This window comes from Ochotona princeps, chromosome Y (assembly GCF_030435755.1).
Source record: "Ochotona princeps isolate mOchPri1 chromosome Y, mOchPri1.hap1, whole genome shotgun sequence".
Lineage (NCBI taxonomy): Eukaryota > Metazoa > Chordata > Mammalia > Lagomorpha > Ochotonidae > Ochotona > Ochotona princeps.
Window position 1 is genome coordinate 11,392,059 of NC_080866.1, and position 16,448 is coordinate 11,408,506.

At 41.6% G+C, this 16,448-nt stretch overlaps 1 protein-coding gene across 1 annotated transcript; it reads left to right on the forward strand.

Moving 5' to 3' along the window:
- Positions 1 to 8,441: 8,441 nt before the first annotated feature.
- On the forward strand, positions 8,442 to 13,781 carry LOC131478796 (histone-lysine N-methyltransferase PRDM7-like; the record flags this gene model as incomplete). The annotated part of the gene is made up of 5 exons (XM_058659377.1): positions 8,442 to 8,571; positions 9,298 to 9,405; positions 9,615 to 9,886; positions 10,588 to 10,655; positions 13,634 to 13,781. Coding segments are annotated over 5 exons (726 nt in total), but the record flags the coding sequence as incomplete, so codon positions are not given.
- Between the last annotated feature and the right edge of the window lie 2,667 nt (positions 13,782 to 16,448).

A 16,448-nucleotide genomic window follows, 5' to 3' on the forward strand; every position in this document is an offset into this window, starting at 1 on the left:
TCTCCAGGGCCAGGTCTGGCATCGGTAAAGCATCACCCAGAATCCTAGAATTTCATTTGGGACATGATTGGAGTCTTGGTGCTCCTCTTCTGATCAAGCTTCCTGCTAATGTGACAGAATAGTGGAAGATAGCCAATGTGCTCTGGCACCTACACACCTGCAGGGAACATCATAATGGCCTACTCCTGGCTTTTGTAGCAATTTCGGGCTGAATCAGCAGATGAGAGACCTATTTTCCTCTATCCTACCCCAGACTGTCTATTCCTTCCCACTCTCCCTTTCTCCTTACCTACCTTATTCTTTCTCCTCCCTTTCCAGTCCCTACGTTACTCCTTCTAATAAAAATAAACGGCTTTAAATAATACACAGATTCAAAAATATATGGCAGCATAAAATAAAAAGCTTTCAGCTCCATTCCCAATGACATTATTTTTCTATACTCTTACACAGATATGCCATAATTGGTGCACCTGCTCACCCACTGGCAAACCCTAGAAGAGTGTCCCTCTTTTTGTTGCAATGGATAGGGCTTTTATATGGATATGCATGCACATGGTTGAGTATAGCAAGCAACTTAGCAAGCACTGTATAACACAATTTAGCAAGTTCTCAGAAAAGAGTGATCTCATCACCCACAAACATTGTAATCATCTTAGTTTGAGCACACAGCATGGTATTTATACACACAGAAAACTGCATGAGAATGTGTTTCTCAGGAAGTAAGCATTCTCACAAAGCAAGAAGTTACTGTATTGGGCTAGACCTGATTTGGTAATTACGTAGATTAAAGACAGCTGGAAAACATATATATATATATATATATCTTTTTTAAAGATATTTTCATTGGAAAATCAGATATACAGAGAGACGCAGAGACAGGGGAGAAGATCATCGGTTCACTGATTCACTCCCTAAGCAGCTGCAATGTCTGGAGCTAAAGCAACCCGAAGCAAGCAGACAGGAGCTTCTTCCAGGTCTCCCCCATATATGAAGGGTCCCACATCTTTCAAATGCCTTACCATGCTACAAGCAGGGAGCTGGGTGAGAAGCAGGGCCACTAGGTTTAGAAATGGTGCCCAAATGGACTCCCAGTGTAGGTCAGAGATGAATTTCTGGTGATTCCCAGCAATAGTAAGCATAAATATTAAGGCAAGAAAAAAAAAAAAAACAGGAAAATTAAACCTAATGTACTTGTAAGGCCCCATGATACTTGGAAAAGGGGAGGGAGAACAGAGAAATCTACATCACCCTAGAAGGTGTGAGGCAGACGGGAAATATAACCTATCAGGATCATAACTGGTAACTCATAGAAATAGATTTGAATTAGCATTAGACAATAGTAAATATACAAAGGCATATGGGGGAATCAGGAGTAATCCTAACAACCTCTTAACAGGAGGGCATATGCATAGAGCAGGGGGGACCTCAGAATGGTCAGGCGGACAGGAGGAGGCTTTTATACCAATCCTTAATACTCCCAGATACTCACCAAGGACTACCAGTACCAAGGAGCACCGAGGACTACATCCCTACTGCCAAGGAGACCATGAGGAAATGGAGTGCCTTCAGAGACCAAGAACTCTGAGGTCAACCACCCCCATTTGGATCTACCACATGGGATGGAAGAAGCCCAAGTCCTGCCTTGCAGGATCCAAGGTCATCGGAACAACAACCAGGAACCCTGAGTGGTCCGCAGACACAGAAGAACAGTAAACTTTCTTCGGGACGAGGGAGAGGAGCTTTCTCTGGTCCTTGCCTGCTTCCAACTTTGGGTCCCCACCCTCTCTCGTAATAACCATCAGGAGGGCTCCAGAAACCACTCAAAACAAACACACAAACAAACCAACAAACCAAACTAGAATAGATAGACAGAGAACAACAAGGAAAGCTTAGAAACAGACAGGAAATGGTTAGCATGGATGCACTTATAACTCACTGTGTGGGACACAAAGTTTAGTTACTCCTCACTAGGGTATGGAACATTTCTCTGCACACCCCTGCTAAACATGCTCACCTAAACTGTTGAAATATATCCAGTTAGAATTATAGAGTTAGACCACCTGAAAAACAGCCAGGTTCAGCGAAAACATGCTTCAATGCTATAAACTGCTAAAGACTAAAATGAAAATAGGCATGAGACAGCTGAATAGCCATCTAAGCCATTTTAAGGTGTATAGAACACGGTTGAATGTAAACCAAAATTGAAATGTCTATGAAGAAGTCACAGGATGTGGTTGAGAACCTGCATTTTCCTATTAACATATTGATTAACCAATACCATGTCAATTAATGCCATAATGTTGTAAATGATTGGAAATATTATGTTGTGGCTTTTAATTGATTGGGATGATACCCTGCTGGCTCTACCTTCAGACCAGAGATGGTCTCACCAAGAAACCATTGAACTTACCAGGACAATAAGATGCTGCAATTTATGATTGGTCAAAACTTCCAATGAAAGAATCTCAATTGAATTTGAACTATGGAAATGCAACAAGGTGGAGCAATCCACCGTGGGGGGGAGGGTTTGGGGAGGGGCAGGGAAAAATCCCAGTGCATAAAAAAAAATGTATCACATAATGCAATGTAATTAATTTAAAAAAAAAGAAAATGAAATAAAAATATGTTTTTTAAAAAATTAGCATTTGTTATATTTCTCTATGCTCATTGTGACATTTAATACATCTCTTGAATTTACTTGTTCTCTTCCGCTGAACACTTTTGTGGTTATTCAAGGCAAAGACATTCAAATTTGTATCTTTCTCTAAGTTGACGTTATTTTTTTCTGTCACTAATACTTTATCTTCCCCTTCAGCTATAGCCTCAAGTATTAAATATATGTATTTCCTGTTTTGATTCTGTACTGTAAAGTTCTCCCTTATTCTGCTTCACTGTTTTCTCATTTTTCTCCTAGCAATACAATTTCCTTTCTTTATCATTTTCATTTTTAATGAATTGATTCATCAGGGTTAGCAAAGGTACACATTCACTACAACACAGACCTGGCAATGTGATATTAACAACAGAAAATAGACTCTACAACTCACAGGTACAATCATAATGCTATAACTAATGGCTTAGGACTTGAGAATGAGACCAATACCACTGCCAGAGCAATACAAGTGAGAGCTATCACCGCACACTCCTAGGAAGTAACACATGCACAGTCTCCAGAATTCAAGGAAACAAGATACATCTAATCCCAAGGTTCAAAGGGAAAGCCCCTAACTCAGAGCCCTGCCGCCAATAAAATAATTAACACATTGCCCCTAGCCTTTCAGAAAGCAGTACACATGGAGAGGTGCTGAACACCAAAGAATATGCATTAGTTCAGATACTGACATTTCAGAAAATAGCACACATATACACCCTGAACTCCCAGGAACCATCACACACATAGACACTGGCACACCCAGAAACAGCCCACATGTGTTTCAGCATACCCTGGACACAATACACAACATGGATTTTGACTTTTCAGGACACAGTTGCTTCTGCCTGGAGTTGAGCTATTGAAAACAAGTCTGGCTTTGGTTCCAGAAAGGCCCAGCATAAATGCAGCATTCTGAAGTTGAAGCTTGACTTGAGCTTGACTCTTGGAGGTCTTACTATTCCCTGAGTAGGACACAGATGTGCTGTGCATAGGGCCAGGACTTGGGTGCGAGTAAACTCAGCTCCACCCAAACCAACAGGACCCAAGGCTGAGGTAACCATGACTGATAGTCGTGGCTCCTTCCTCTGCCGTGCACCATCAGTTCCTAGATTGCCAACCAGCACTATTGCTTTCATCATAGCATCATCAGAAAGCAGTACCATACAGAATATTCACACTTCATACTGGCATTTTCTGTAATCCCAGACGTGTCACAGGAGGGGACAACAATGGTTAACAGCACTTGGGAGAGCAGGAATAATAGACCAGAGCCCAGGCCGTGACATTGTAGTGTGACCCCTTTCTCCTTAGCCTATGCCACAGGCCCCTTCACCCTGAGCACCTACCAATCTCCTCAGGGTGATAGAGTATGGGTCCTTTGCAGTTGAGAGACCATGTCCACTAGCCTGAGAGAGCCCTTTGCCCTCAAGCCTGGTGTGCTGCAATAACCCCCACCCAGCATGTCACCAATCACAGAGTTGTCCTTTGAATAAAGTCCAGGCCAGTCCTAAACTGCCCAACTTGAGAGATCCCAAGCCTCATTCACACAAATGCTTAGCCTCAAATAATGCATACACTTACCCAGGCTTCAGTAACCTCAAAGTCCCAAAGGCACATACTCTTCAGTCAGGCTCATAAGCTTCCCATCTTAGACTCCAACCCTGTTTCACCTGAGACCGCAAACTTTATCCACCTCTGGGGAAGCCCATCATTCTCAGTACAAACCTGAAGATCTGCAAGTTGACATGCTTGGCCCCCTCCTCACCCCCAAGGAGCCCTGAATTCCAGTATTCCATTAACTGCCTGTCTGCCCCACATTCTGGTTTCCATGACGATGCACCTCTCTTTGTTGAGACAGCAGATGTCTAGAGCTGTAGGAATTCAGTGAGAGCAGAGCCTGCCTGTTGATCACTATCCTGCTGGTGCCACAGCCCATGGCTGGGTTCCTGGTTTTCAGACCTAGCTCAGAGCAAGCCCCTGCATCTTCCCTCTCTCAGAATTCTTGCTTGATGACAGACTCAGAGGAGTTGGAGTGGGATACCAGAATCACATGTGTCAAGATTCCTGCCAAAGCAAGCTTGGACACACCCAGCTTCAGCACTGGGAAATCTGGAGGTGAGAGCCTCGGGCACATTGCTGTGTTAGTGAGGTTGGCACAGGAGGTTCAGGACAGATGTTTAGCATTGGCAGAATAGACAACTGTATCGAGACCAGAGGACATGGCTGATACTTTGTTCTTCTGTAGCCACTGTGATTACACAGCAACCTCTCATGTCTTCTAACATTCCAAGATGCCTTCAAAAATGTTTCCATGTAGTTCTCCAAGGAATAGTGTGCAAAGATTGGCAAGTCAGAGCAGACCTACTTTCAAAAATAAAGTGGAAATATAGCATGCAAGTCACACAGACCTATGCAGCATCAGCCCATTGTGCTTGTGTGTTTCCCCTCCCCTTGTCCCACCTGTTCAGGGATGAATATGGACAAGGATGTTTGTGTTCTGACTATGCAGACCTCTCACCTGTACTCAATACTCCCAGTCCATCCTGGGAGTACTATGAATCGCTTTGCCTAGCACTTCTTCTTCTAGGTGTATTGCCTAAAGGGAAGATTTTGCTTTAATCTAACTCTGAGAGCCCCCTCAACTGGCTTTCTTATGAGTGCTGGCACTCACAGCCCCTGGACAACACTAATGCTTTTGAGAATAGAGGCCTATAAAGAAAGTGAGGGCCAGGAGAAATAAGCAGCAACTGAAAACCATTCTTGGGATCAAACTCAGCAATATTTGATTAACACCATTTACTATCTTGAAAACAGTGCCTGTCAGAGGCTGCTGACTTATATAAGATCCTAGAACAGTAACTATGCTATTAATCAGACAAAAAGTGGAAAATGTATGAACAGTTGACACTTAACATGAACTAACTAATTCAAGACGGAAGTACAACCAAGCTTGTACATAAGTGGTTTGTGTATGTTGTTCAAAGTCAGAGACAGGGAGCGAAAAAGAGACAGAGAGATCTACCCATTTATTCACTCCCTAGTCTGTGCAGATGAACCTGGTCAACATTAGAGACCGGAAACTTTCATTTGGGTAGAAGAATCCCAAGTATTAGGGCCATTACTTCCTGCTTCCCCAATTGCACCACCAGGTGATGAAGTGAAAATGACAGGTGGAACTGAAACCAGTGCTCAAGAATGGGGTTGCTCATGTTGTAGACTACTCAAACTGCCACCCAACAATTCATTGGAAGTGTTGACTTTCTTTCTTTCTGATGACTATGCTATTTTTTTTATTAAGTCTCACAGGTTGTTAATGGAATTTTCAGGGTTTTCCCTGTGTAAGCTCATGCCAAATGCAAATGTAGAAAACATGTTGCTTCATTTCCAAATTGGAGAAGCTATTTCCTCACCTCATTGTTCTGTCTAGGAAAAGTTTCAGATCAAATAATAGTAGCAAGTATGTAGAAACCATTCCTTGTTTCTGATCTTAGAGAAATTATTTTCAATTTCTAAAAACTAACTATGCAATTAATTACAGATTTTTCCGTATGATTTTTATTTTCTTTTCAAGGAAATTTCTTTCTGTTCCTAAATTGTTCATCAGTTACATTCTGAAAATCAAATTACTTTATTTAATTGAACACAATAGACATAAGTCAGAGTGGAGGTGGAAATGAAGGATTTCTTTTGTTTTTTCGGTCTGTTTTAAAGATAAAAATCTTCAACACATACACATACATCTTAGTGATAGTTAAAAGATATTTTCATGTCACATCTGGATCACAGGTAGAATCCCTACTCTCTGATCCAAAATTCTTTTCTGCTAAGAATTTGCAAAGTTTTGAAATATTTATCAATGCTTTCTTGTCACCTTCTAGTCAAACCTCATCGCATGACCTGCAAAAAGAAACACACCAGACAGCAGAAGGTGAGTAGCTCTTAAAACCCTTTCACTAAAAGAAAATAATAATAAATCGATAAATAATGATCCTCTTAAGTCCCTCACAGGTAAGAGAAGAAAGGACACTGTATACTATTAACTGTCTTCTTCCTCTCATGTTCTTTCGTAATAGCTAACATGATCAGGAACCTTAAACAAGACTTCTTGTGTCGCTACTTCTTGTGTTGTTTTCACGGTATTTCAGACTTTGTAAGGTTTATCATCAATACACACAGTTAAACCTTCCAACAACCCTATGAATCAGTTACTGAAATACACTCCTTTAAATGTTGAGGAATGTGAGGTATAGTACTGTTAAGTGTTTGAGATAAGAGTGGGTGTCCACACCTTCATAGGGACTTTATTTAGAGCAGAGAAAGTCTGCAAGGGCCTAGTGTCTAAATCCTCACCTTGCACACTCCGAGGTCCCATGTGGAAGCCAGTTCATTTCCCAGCTGTTCCACTTCCCATCCAGTTCCCTGCTGATGGCCTGGGAAAGCAGTGTAGGATGGCCCAAAGCCTTACGACCATGGCACCACGTGGGAGACCTGGAGGAGGTTCCTGGTTCTGGGCTTCAGATCAGCCTGGCTCTGGCTGTAGCCATCACTTGGGAATGATCCAGTGGACTGATAATAGTTGTCTCTCTTTCCCTCTGGAAATGTTCCTTACGAATTAACATGAAATCTTACTGGAGAGAGAGAGAGAGAACCTCCAAGCCTGAAGACTCCAGGCTTTAATGCTGAGAATGTATCAAACAGGCAGTAACTTAAACTTCCCTCTGTGTTCACTCATACATTAAACAGAATTGTATCTTGAACTCATGTCCTCATTCTTGTAGGATAAAACAACATCCTCTTTCTCTGGGTACTGAGTACGCAGTCCTTCCAATGTTTGCAATTATTTTTGTTTCCTGTTGCTTCGACAATACAACGTGACTTTTGAGTGTCCAGTTGATTACAAATATTTCTCCAAAATTTTGGCAGAGTTTGGGTCATGAAGAACTTCCCCAAATTTTCTGGAAAATTCATTCAACATTTTCTGATAAAACAGAAAAGCAAGTCCAAGGAATTCTAAAGATATATATATCTTATACATATCTGCTATATGTATCATATATATGATATATGTATGTATGACTTGGGTTTCAGCTATAAAAACATGGTAAACTGGTCGTAGCACTATAGATATTACTAAATCAAATTAATGAGTATGTAATATCTCAAAATGAACTTTAGCTATATGTATGCCAATTTACAGGTCAACAAGAGTAGCTGTGGAGAAGTATCTAACAGTACATCTGGGTTCAAGCCAATTGACATAGGCACCAGCTTATCCAATCCCCAAATCAATTAAGCTCAGGATATTGTCCTTTTCAGCTTTTATCACCATCTTAATTTTTTTTCTAACCTCATGTATGCCAGCAAATTCTCCAGTTGTATTTCATCCTGTCTGTGCTTTCCTATATTTTCCCTTCACGGTCCACAGGTTGATAAGACATACTTTCCTAAAGAAGCCCTACCAACCTGCTTTCACAAATATTGTCCTCCAGATTATCTTTCTAAATGTTCTCCCCTTTTCCACTTTCATTTGTGCAGAGGAAATTGAAAACCATCTAGAGAGAAACAGCCTCAAATGATGTGATCTATCCCCAAATACACTAGAAACATAGACACTGCTTTTCCCTTCAGTATTCAATCACCTCATATGTTCCCATGTTTGCTGATACTTTAAAGAATGCCATGTACCTGAAAACACTTTGCAATCCCAAAGGACAAATGCACTGAACAATGAGTTTAAAAAAATGTTACTTTCTCATTAAAGGGAAAGTCCAGCGGGCCTTTACATAATGAAATCAGTACGAAGGAATCATCAGGAACTGCAAATTTACTAAACACAACTGGCTCAAAGAAGGGCCGGAAAGCAGTGTTCCATCCTAAGGAATCAAACAGCTCAGGACAGCACTCTACACAAAAACTTGGTAAGAAAATAATTTCAGGAGCTGTCTCTCTAGGCCCACTAGGAAGATCAAGGAAGGTGAAGCTTGATGAGGATGGTCAAGCTGTGAGGGATGCAATTGCATGCTTGGGTCACACTCAACACAAAATAAATAGAGCCTCTAGAAACATGATTACATTTTAAGCTCTTTAGGGAATATCTAAAAAAAAAAAAAAAATAGTGGGATCAGGTTACTTAGCCTATATGCAGACACTTCATGGAGAGGAAATCAGTTGTCCTAGGAGTGAAGATACTAGTTAATATGCCTGTTTCCCATGGCAGAGTGCCTGGGTTCCAGAACTGACCCTATCTCTGACTCTAGCAAATTGTTGATATACAAATTAGTAACACTTGGTGAGGAGATAAGTGATTGAGGTCTTACAACCCCCTGGGAAAACTGAATAAAGCTTTCTGATCTGAGACTGATTTGGGTGCTATCCAGGTTACTCAAAAAGTGAACCCACCCACCTCTCTCTGCCTTCTGTATACTCTGATTCTCTCAACTGCTGTGTCAATCTCTAGATGTGTCTTTCTTTGCTGTTTAAATAAACAGATATTCAAACTTCAGGGGAAATGAATTAAAACCAGAGATTGTAATGAAAAACAAATGTCCATGCAGTTTTTCCTTGTCTTGAAAGCCCTTTATTTTATTTGAAACATTAAACCCAAAAGAACTGATAACTTCACTGACTTAGTCTCTCCATCTCAGAACTCAGAAGAAAGGATGAGAATGAAGAATTTCAGATGTACAACTTGAAAGGAAGAAAGAGTCAGACATACAAAGAGTTCAGTGAGACTGAGGATGATGACTACCTGTGTAAGTGACCCTTTGGCACATCCACAAAGAAAAATCCCATAGTCTGAATTGAAATTCCACTTGTAATTTGGTCTTACATCATTCTGTCTTCTGGTAACTTGGGGTGCAAGACTGAGACTGAGTGATGTGAACACTTGACTGCTTCTGATACTCTCTATAGCCAGCAACGTTTGGTATATGTTCCTCATCCCTTCCACTCTCATCTCCAGATTGTGAGAAGTGTCAGATCTGCTTCCTGAAGAGCTGTGCTGCTCATGGACCCCCCGTGTTTCTAAAGGACAATCCAGTGGAAAAGGGACATCCTAGTCGTGCTCTCCTCAGTGTGCCCACTGGACTTCGAGTTGGCCCATCGAGCATTCCGGAAGCTGGGCTTGGAGTATTTAATGAAGCATCTGATCTGCCTTTGGGGCTGCACTTTGGTCCTTTTGAGGGCAAGATCACAGAAGTGGAAGAGGAAGCTGACAGTGGGTACAGCTGGCAGGTAAGAAGCACATCCCTTTCCAGTCTGATGGCTTTTCTCCTGCCTAGCATGAGACTGGTTCATGTGTCCTTCTACACATTATGGCATGAGTTGAGCCAACATGATCAGCCAGGCTGTAAAGATTAGCATAGGGCTCGGCGTCGTGGCCTTGTGGCTAAAGTCCTCACTTTGAACCTGCTGGGATCAAAACTGGGCACTCTTTCTAATACCAGCAGTTCCACTTGCCATCCAGCTCCCTGTTTGTGGCCTAGGATAGCAGTTGAGGACAGCCCACGCCTTGGCACCCTGCATCTGCATGGGAGACCCCAAAGAGTTTCCTGGTTCCCAGCTTCGGATCGGCACAGTACCGGCTGCTGTGGTTAGTTGGGGGAGTGGCTCATCAGATGGTAGACCTTCCAATCTCTCTCTCTGTCTCCTCTTCTGTACATCTGACTTTGTAATAAAAATAAATAATTCCAAAAAATAAATAAATATTAGCCTAGAGAAAATCACTGAGCTGTTAAAAATAAAGCAGTGGCAATCTCCTCTATGGGCTTCTACTGTAGGGAAATAAACCAGAATAAATGTGTACCAACACTATGTAAAGTCTCAACATGTGTCGGAGTCATGTAATGTCACAGAACATGAGGATAGAGTTGTTAATAATTCTGCTGAACTACACCCATTTCAGAAACGTATTAACCTATTTTTTTGAAACTCAGATAGCCAAGGGCAGGAACAGCTATGAGTACGTGGATGGAAAGGATACTTCTTTGTCCAACTGGATGAGGTAAGAGCCATGGCATGTTACAACTATACAGGATATTTCTCTCCAAGACAAGATCTCTTTCCTTTCTCCTTTACTTTCCTCCGTGACTTTTGCATCATATGTCCTCTTTCATGTTTATTCTAATGAAATGTGAATGTCATGACCTGTTTCTAAAAGCATATTCTATATAAATACTATTTCTTTTTTTTTTATTCATTAATTACATTGCATTATGTGACACAATTTCATAGGTACTTGGATTCTCCCCACTCCTCCCCAAACCCTCCCACCATAGTGGATTCCTCCACATTTTGCATAACCACAGTTCAAGTTCAGTTGAGATTCCTCCATTGCAAGCATATACCAAACATAGAAACCCGCATCTTATTGTCCAGCCAAGTTCAACGGCTTCTTAGGCATACCCTCTCTGGACGGCAGGCAGAGCCAGCAGAGTATCATCCCAATCAATTAAAAGCCAGGGAACTTGAGCATTTTTTCGTATGTTTATTTGCCATTTGGGTTTGTTCTTTTGTGAAGTGTCTGCCCATTTCCCATGCCCATTTCTTGAGTAGCTTGTTTGTTTTGACATTTTGGTTGTTTTGTAGCTCTTTGTATATTCTATCACCTATGTAGTGCGTGAATATCTTCTCCCATTCTGTGGGTTACTTTGTTACTTTGTTGATTATTTCCCTGGCTGTACAGAAGCTTCTTAGTTTGATGAAATCCCATTTGTTTATTCTGGTCTTGATTGCTATTGCCTTTGGTGTCCTTTTTAGGAAGTATGGACCTACCCCCAGATCTTGCAGAGTATTTCCAACCTTTTCTTCCAAAGGTTTGAAGGTTTCTTGATGTAGGTTTAGATCTGTTATCCATTTAGATTTGATCTTAGTGTATGGTGAGAGTGTACAGTGAGAGCTTGATTTGTGTCCCATTTGGATTCCTCTGATTGCTTTTTCTTGTCTTATGGCCTCAGCGAGTACCTCTAGGACTATGTTGAATAGTATTGGAGGAAGTGGACATCCCTGTCTTGTTCCAGATCTCAATGGGAAGGGTTCCAGTGTTTCTCCATTCAGTATGATGCTGGCGTTGGGTTTTTCATATATCGCTTTGATTATGTTGTGGTTTATTCCATCAATGCCTACCTTGGTTAGGGTTTTTAGCAGGAAGTGGTGTTGGATTATGTCGAGAGCTTTTTCTGCGTCTATTGATACGATCATGTGATTTTTGTTTTTCAGCTTTTGGATGTGGTGTATCACATATATGGATTTCCGGATGTTGAACCATTCCTGCATTCCAGGGATGAATCCTACCTAATCTGAATGAATGATCTGTCCGATGTGTTTTTGAATTCTATTTTCTAGGGTTTTGTTGAGAATCTTAGCATCAATATTCATCAAAGAGATAGGTCTGTAGTTTTCTTTCTCTGTTGGTTTTCTGTCTGGTTTTCGGATTAAGGTAATGTTGACTTCATAGAACGAGTTTGTCAGGGTTGCTTCCTTTTCTATTGTTTTGAAGAGTTTGTAGAGGATTGGGGTTAGTTGTGTTCGGAATGTTTTGTAGAATTCTGTAGCGTTTTCGTCAGGGCCTGGCTTTTCTTTGATGGGAGATCTTTAATCACTGATTCAATCTCTGCTTCAGTTATGGGTTTGTTCAGTTCGTTTGCTGCCTCTGGACTAAGTTTTGGCAGGTGGTGTGAGCCTAAGAACTTTTCCATTTCTTGTTGGTCTTCTGATTTGTTGGAGTACAGCGCTTTGTAGTAATTTCTAATTATGTCCTTAATGGCTGCGGTTTCTGTTGTTATGTTGCCTTTTTCATCTTTGATGCTGTTAATTCTTGCTTTCTTACCATAACATAAATCACTATGCTTAATAAACAGAACACAAAGATGGGCCTTGAGGAATCTAGATCAACTGGGGTCATTAGACTCACTCTTTCTCTAATTAGCATTGATTAAGCCCTTCCAGTGTCAAAAATTTCCTAAATACATGGAGATTCCATGAAATTGGTGCCTGGCAGTAATGTTTCTTAGTCTTTTGACAATTATACACTGTCAGAACAACTTCAGACATAAGACCTTCAATCGATGAGACAGTGAAAGATAAAAAAAAAAAAAAAAAGAGTAAACAGCTGGGTTCTGGGGACAGGCATTGACAAGCAGTGGGCTAAGGCAGTGACTGTGAAGCCTGCATCCCAAGTACTGGTTGCTCTACTGCCAAACCAGTGGCTTCCCCATGCATCCAGGGAAGTTTTGGAGAATGTCCTCAATCTTTGACCTCTGTGCCCACGTGGAAGACCTGGTTGAAGCTCCTGCCTGCCACTGTGTCCTTTCTGTGTCCCCATTCCACCCGTTCTCCTGGCATCTCTGTCTTTTTCCCCTTGTCCTCTTTGCTTCTCTGCCTCTCAAATAAAAATAAAACACTAAACTTTATCAATTAAGCAAAACAAAACCAAACCTGGGATGTGGATGAGAGAAGGAAGCTGTATCTGGACAAAGGTTTCTGTGAGCAGTTCTGTGAGAGGATAAGAAACAATGAAGACTCATCTACATTTCTGGATCTGGATCTTGGACTCCCAAGATCCAGGAGAAAGATCCAAGAGAAAGGACTCCAAAGGATTGCCTTTGGGAAAGCTGAGGTGTGGAGCATGTGTGGAAAGCTAGATGTAAGGAGTGTGTCCACTCATCCAATTCTGTAGCAGAAAACTGAATGAAATTTGGAGTTTAGCGAAACTCTGTGTGCTTCATGGCAGTCAAGGTGGGAGTAAGGTGGGCTTGAGTTTTGAGGATGACTAGTGAGGAAGGAAGGAAGAAAGCATACTTATCACAATGAACACTGTATCTACAACTTGTACCTGGGAGTTCACTGATCTCATGAGAGAGGTGTATGTTTTCTGGGAGAGCTCTTGCAGAATTGGGATTCAAGCAGGGTGGAGGCTATTACAAAACACACGAGATTTGAACGTGACAGAGCATTCAAACTCAGCATTTATCTCCACCCCAGATATGTGAACTGTGCCCGCAATGATGAGGAGCAGAATTTGGTGGCCTTCCAGTACCACAGGCAGATATTTTACCGCACCTGCCAGGTCATCAAACCAGGCTGTGAGCTGTTAATATGGTATGGGGATGAGTATGGCCAGAAGCTGGGTATCAAGGGAAGCAACGAGAAGAAAAAGAAGGGAAGAAAAAGGAAGAGCTCACAACAGTGAGAGGTAAGTAGCACTGTTGTGTTGAAATAAGCAAAGGAGTCCCCTTGGGAATATTTGTGATTCAACTCTAAGGAGTCAAATGTATTGTAAGTGCTGCCAAAGTTCAATTCAAATGTGATTTCCATTTAGCAAAAACAAAGACTTACTTATCAAATAAAAGGAAGAGTTATAAGAGACTCAAGCACAGAGATAGAGAGAGATAGAAAGGAGAGATCACCACCTACTGTTTTATTCCCCAAAAGCTGCACTAGGGCATAGTATGGCATCCTATGGCTAAAGTCCTCACCTTGGACATGCTGGGATCCCATATGGACACCGGTTCATGTCCTGACTGCTCCAAATCCCTTCCAGAATCCTGTTTGTGGTCTGGGAAAGCACGTGAGGATGGCTTCAAGCCTTGGGATCCTATCCCCACATGGGGGACCCTGGAAGAAGTTCCTGGCTCAAGACTTTGAATGGACACATCTCTGGTTATTGTGGCCACTGGGGAGTGAATCAAAAGGCAGAAGATTTCCTCTCTGTCTCTACACCAACCATGTATCTGCATATGATATATATAAATATGTAATATAATATATATGTATATATATATACATATATAAATGCAATTAGATTTAATGCTGCACCTGCCAAAACTATCTCTGGCTTGAGCCAGGAGTCTGGAATGCATCTAGGTCTCCCATGTATTTCAGCACTTGAACCATCTTGTGCTCTTTCCCTGGGTACAGTAACACACAGGAGATTGAACATGGAGCAACCAGAGCTCAATCTAATGCTTCTACGGCATACTAGTGTCATAGTCAGTGACTTAAACCAGTGTAAACAAATCCTGACCCATTTTTTATGTCTTTGACTCCTGGGTACAATTGATACCGTTTTCATTTAGTTCTTTTACTTGTTAAATACTTGGTGCACAAAAGTATCCCACAACACCCCCTTTGGAGAGGGCCCAACACAAAAAACAAGGTCTTGGTCACTTTGCAGCTCTTCTACTATGGAAGTTCCCTCTGGATCATGAACAGTTTATTTTACATTTTCTCCATGCTCCCCGCCCCCTCCAAAAAAAAAAAGCCATATGTTTCTATTTAGTCATTGTTTCAATGCGATGTTGTCATGTGAATTTTGTGCTTAAGACTGTCCATGGAAATGGAGATTTGCTGAATAATACAATTGAGTGAAATATGAGTATGAGCACAGCCAAGTGTTTCAGAATAGGTCTGGTTTTCATGTCTGTTTGCCTCTTTAGAAAGACTTTTCTATTTACTTGAAAAGCTACAAACAGGGAAGAGAGAAATCCATTATCTGCTGGCTCATTTCCCAAATAGCCCCAACAACAAGGGCTGGACCAGATTTAGGTCAGGGCCAAAGAATTTCTTTCAGGTTTCCCACATAGTGGCATCTACAAACTAAGGCCATAGTCTGCTGTTTTCCCAGATGTAGTCTCAGGGGGGTTGCTCAGAAGCAGCATAGCTACGAGTCCAGCAATCATATATACAGGCTGGCAGCACTGCAGTCTGAAGCTTAACGCACCTCACCACCACGCTGTTTTCCCCCGTCTAGATTTTCCTGAGTAAAAAAGACTCTTGTGGAGATTTGGGTCATCTCACTGAGGTTGATAGAGTCTTATGTGTAAACCTATCAGAGGGCAGTGGGTATCTGAAATTGGGGTCAGAGAGCTAGTCAGTCAATGGATGGAGTAATTTTGGAAGTGGGAAGGTCCAATGCATGGAAAATAGGCAAACGCTGAGATTGGTCAATACAGAGAGGCATGACACCTGACGATAGTCTTTCACATGATTTGTGTGACAGGGAGGAAAAGCAATCCTTGGCGTAGGCATGAGTCAGTGGTAGTTAGGTTGTCTCAGACTCAGGAACGGGCATTACTGTCCCTTGCCTAGCCAGAGCAGTAACACAAAACATCAAGTTGCACTTATTTTGGGTTGAGAAACACAGATCTACTCATAGGTGCTCATCTTAAACAAAATGTGTCTTCCAAATTTGTGGATCTCCTGTTGTGTGGCTTCTTCCTTCATAGAGCTCTTCCTGTTCATAAAGAGTGTCAAGAAGGAAATTCTACCCTGAGTGATCAGAGTTCTTTTCAACACAAAAAGATAGCCTCAAGTAACTTTTCAGACAAAGTGCCAGGGATCCAAGTGAAGGCTTTGGGGGACAGAGAAGTACAGGGAAACATGAATGAAGAGGACATCCTCAACAGATGTGGTAGAGGTCCCTGAGGTCTAAGCTATGAAGGTAGTCTAAGAGTGAAACTACAGAATGGTAGTTGGGTTGCATTGGACTGGTTCATTTGTGAAAAGATCTGCTGATACAGACCTTTTGGATTTCTAAAGCTGTCATAGAAATTAAAAAAAAAAAAAGAAGATAATTGACGTATCACACAGGATCACTTGGTGGATGCCAGCTGTTGCTAGTACATGAGGAACAAATAGTAGGGCAGGCTTAACCCAAGTGAAAGCAGGTAGCCAGGCTGTTTCTCTGTATCTGTCCTAACCTCAAACCATCTTATTTTGGAAGACACAATGTAGTCAGAAATCCATCCTGGTTACCTATGCTCGCTTGTCGTTTTCAGTCACAAGTCCCTCATTTGAC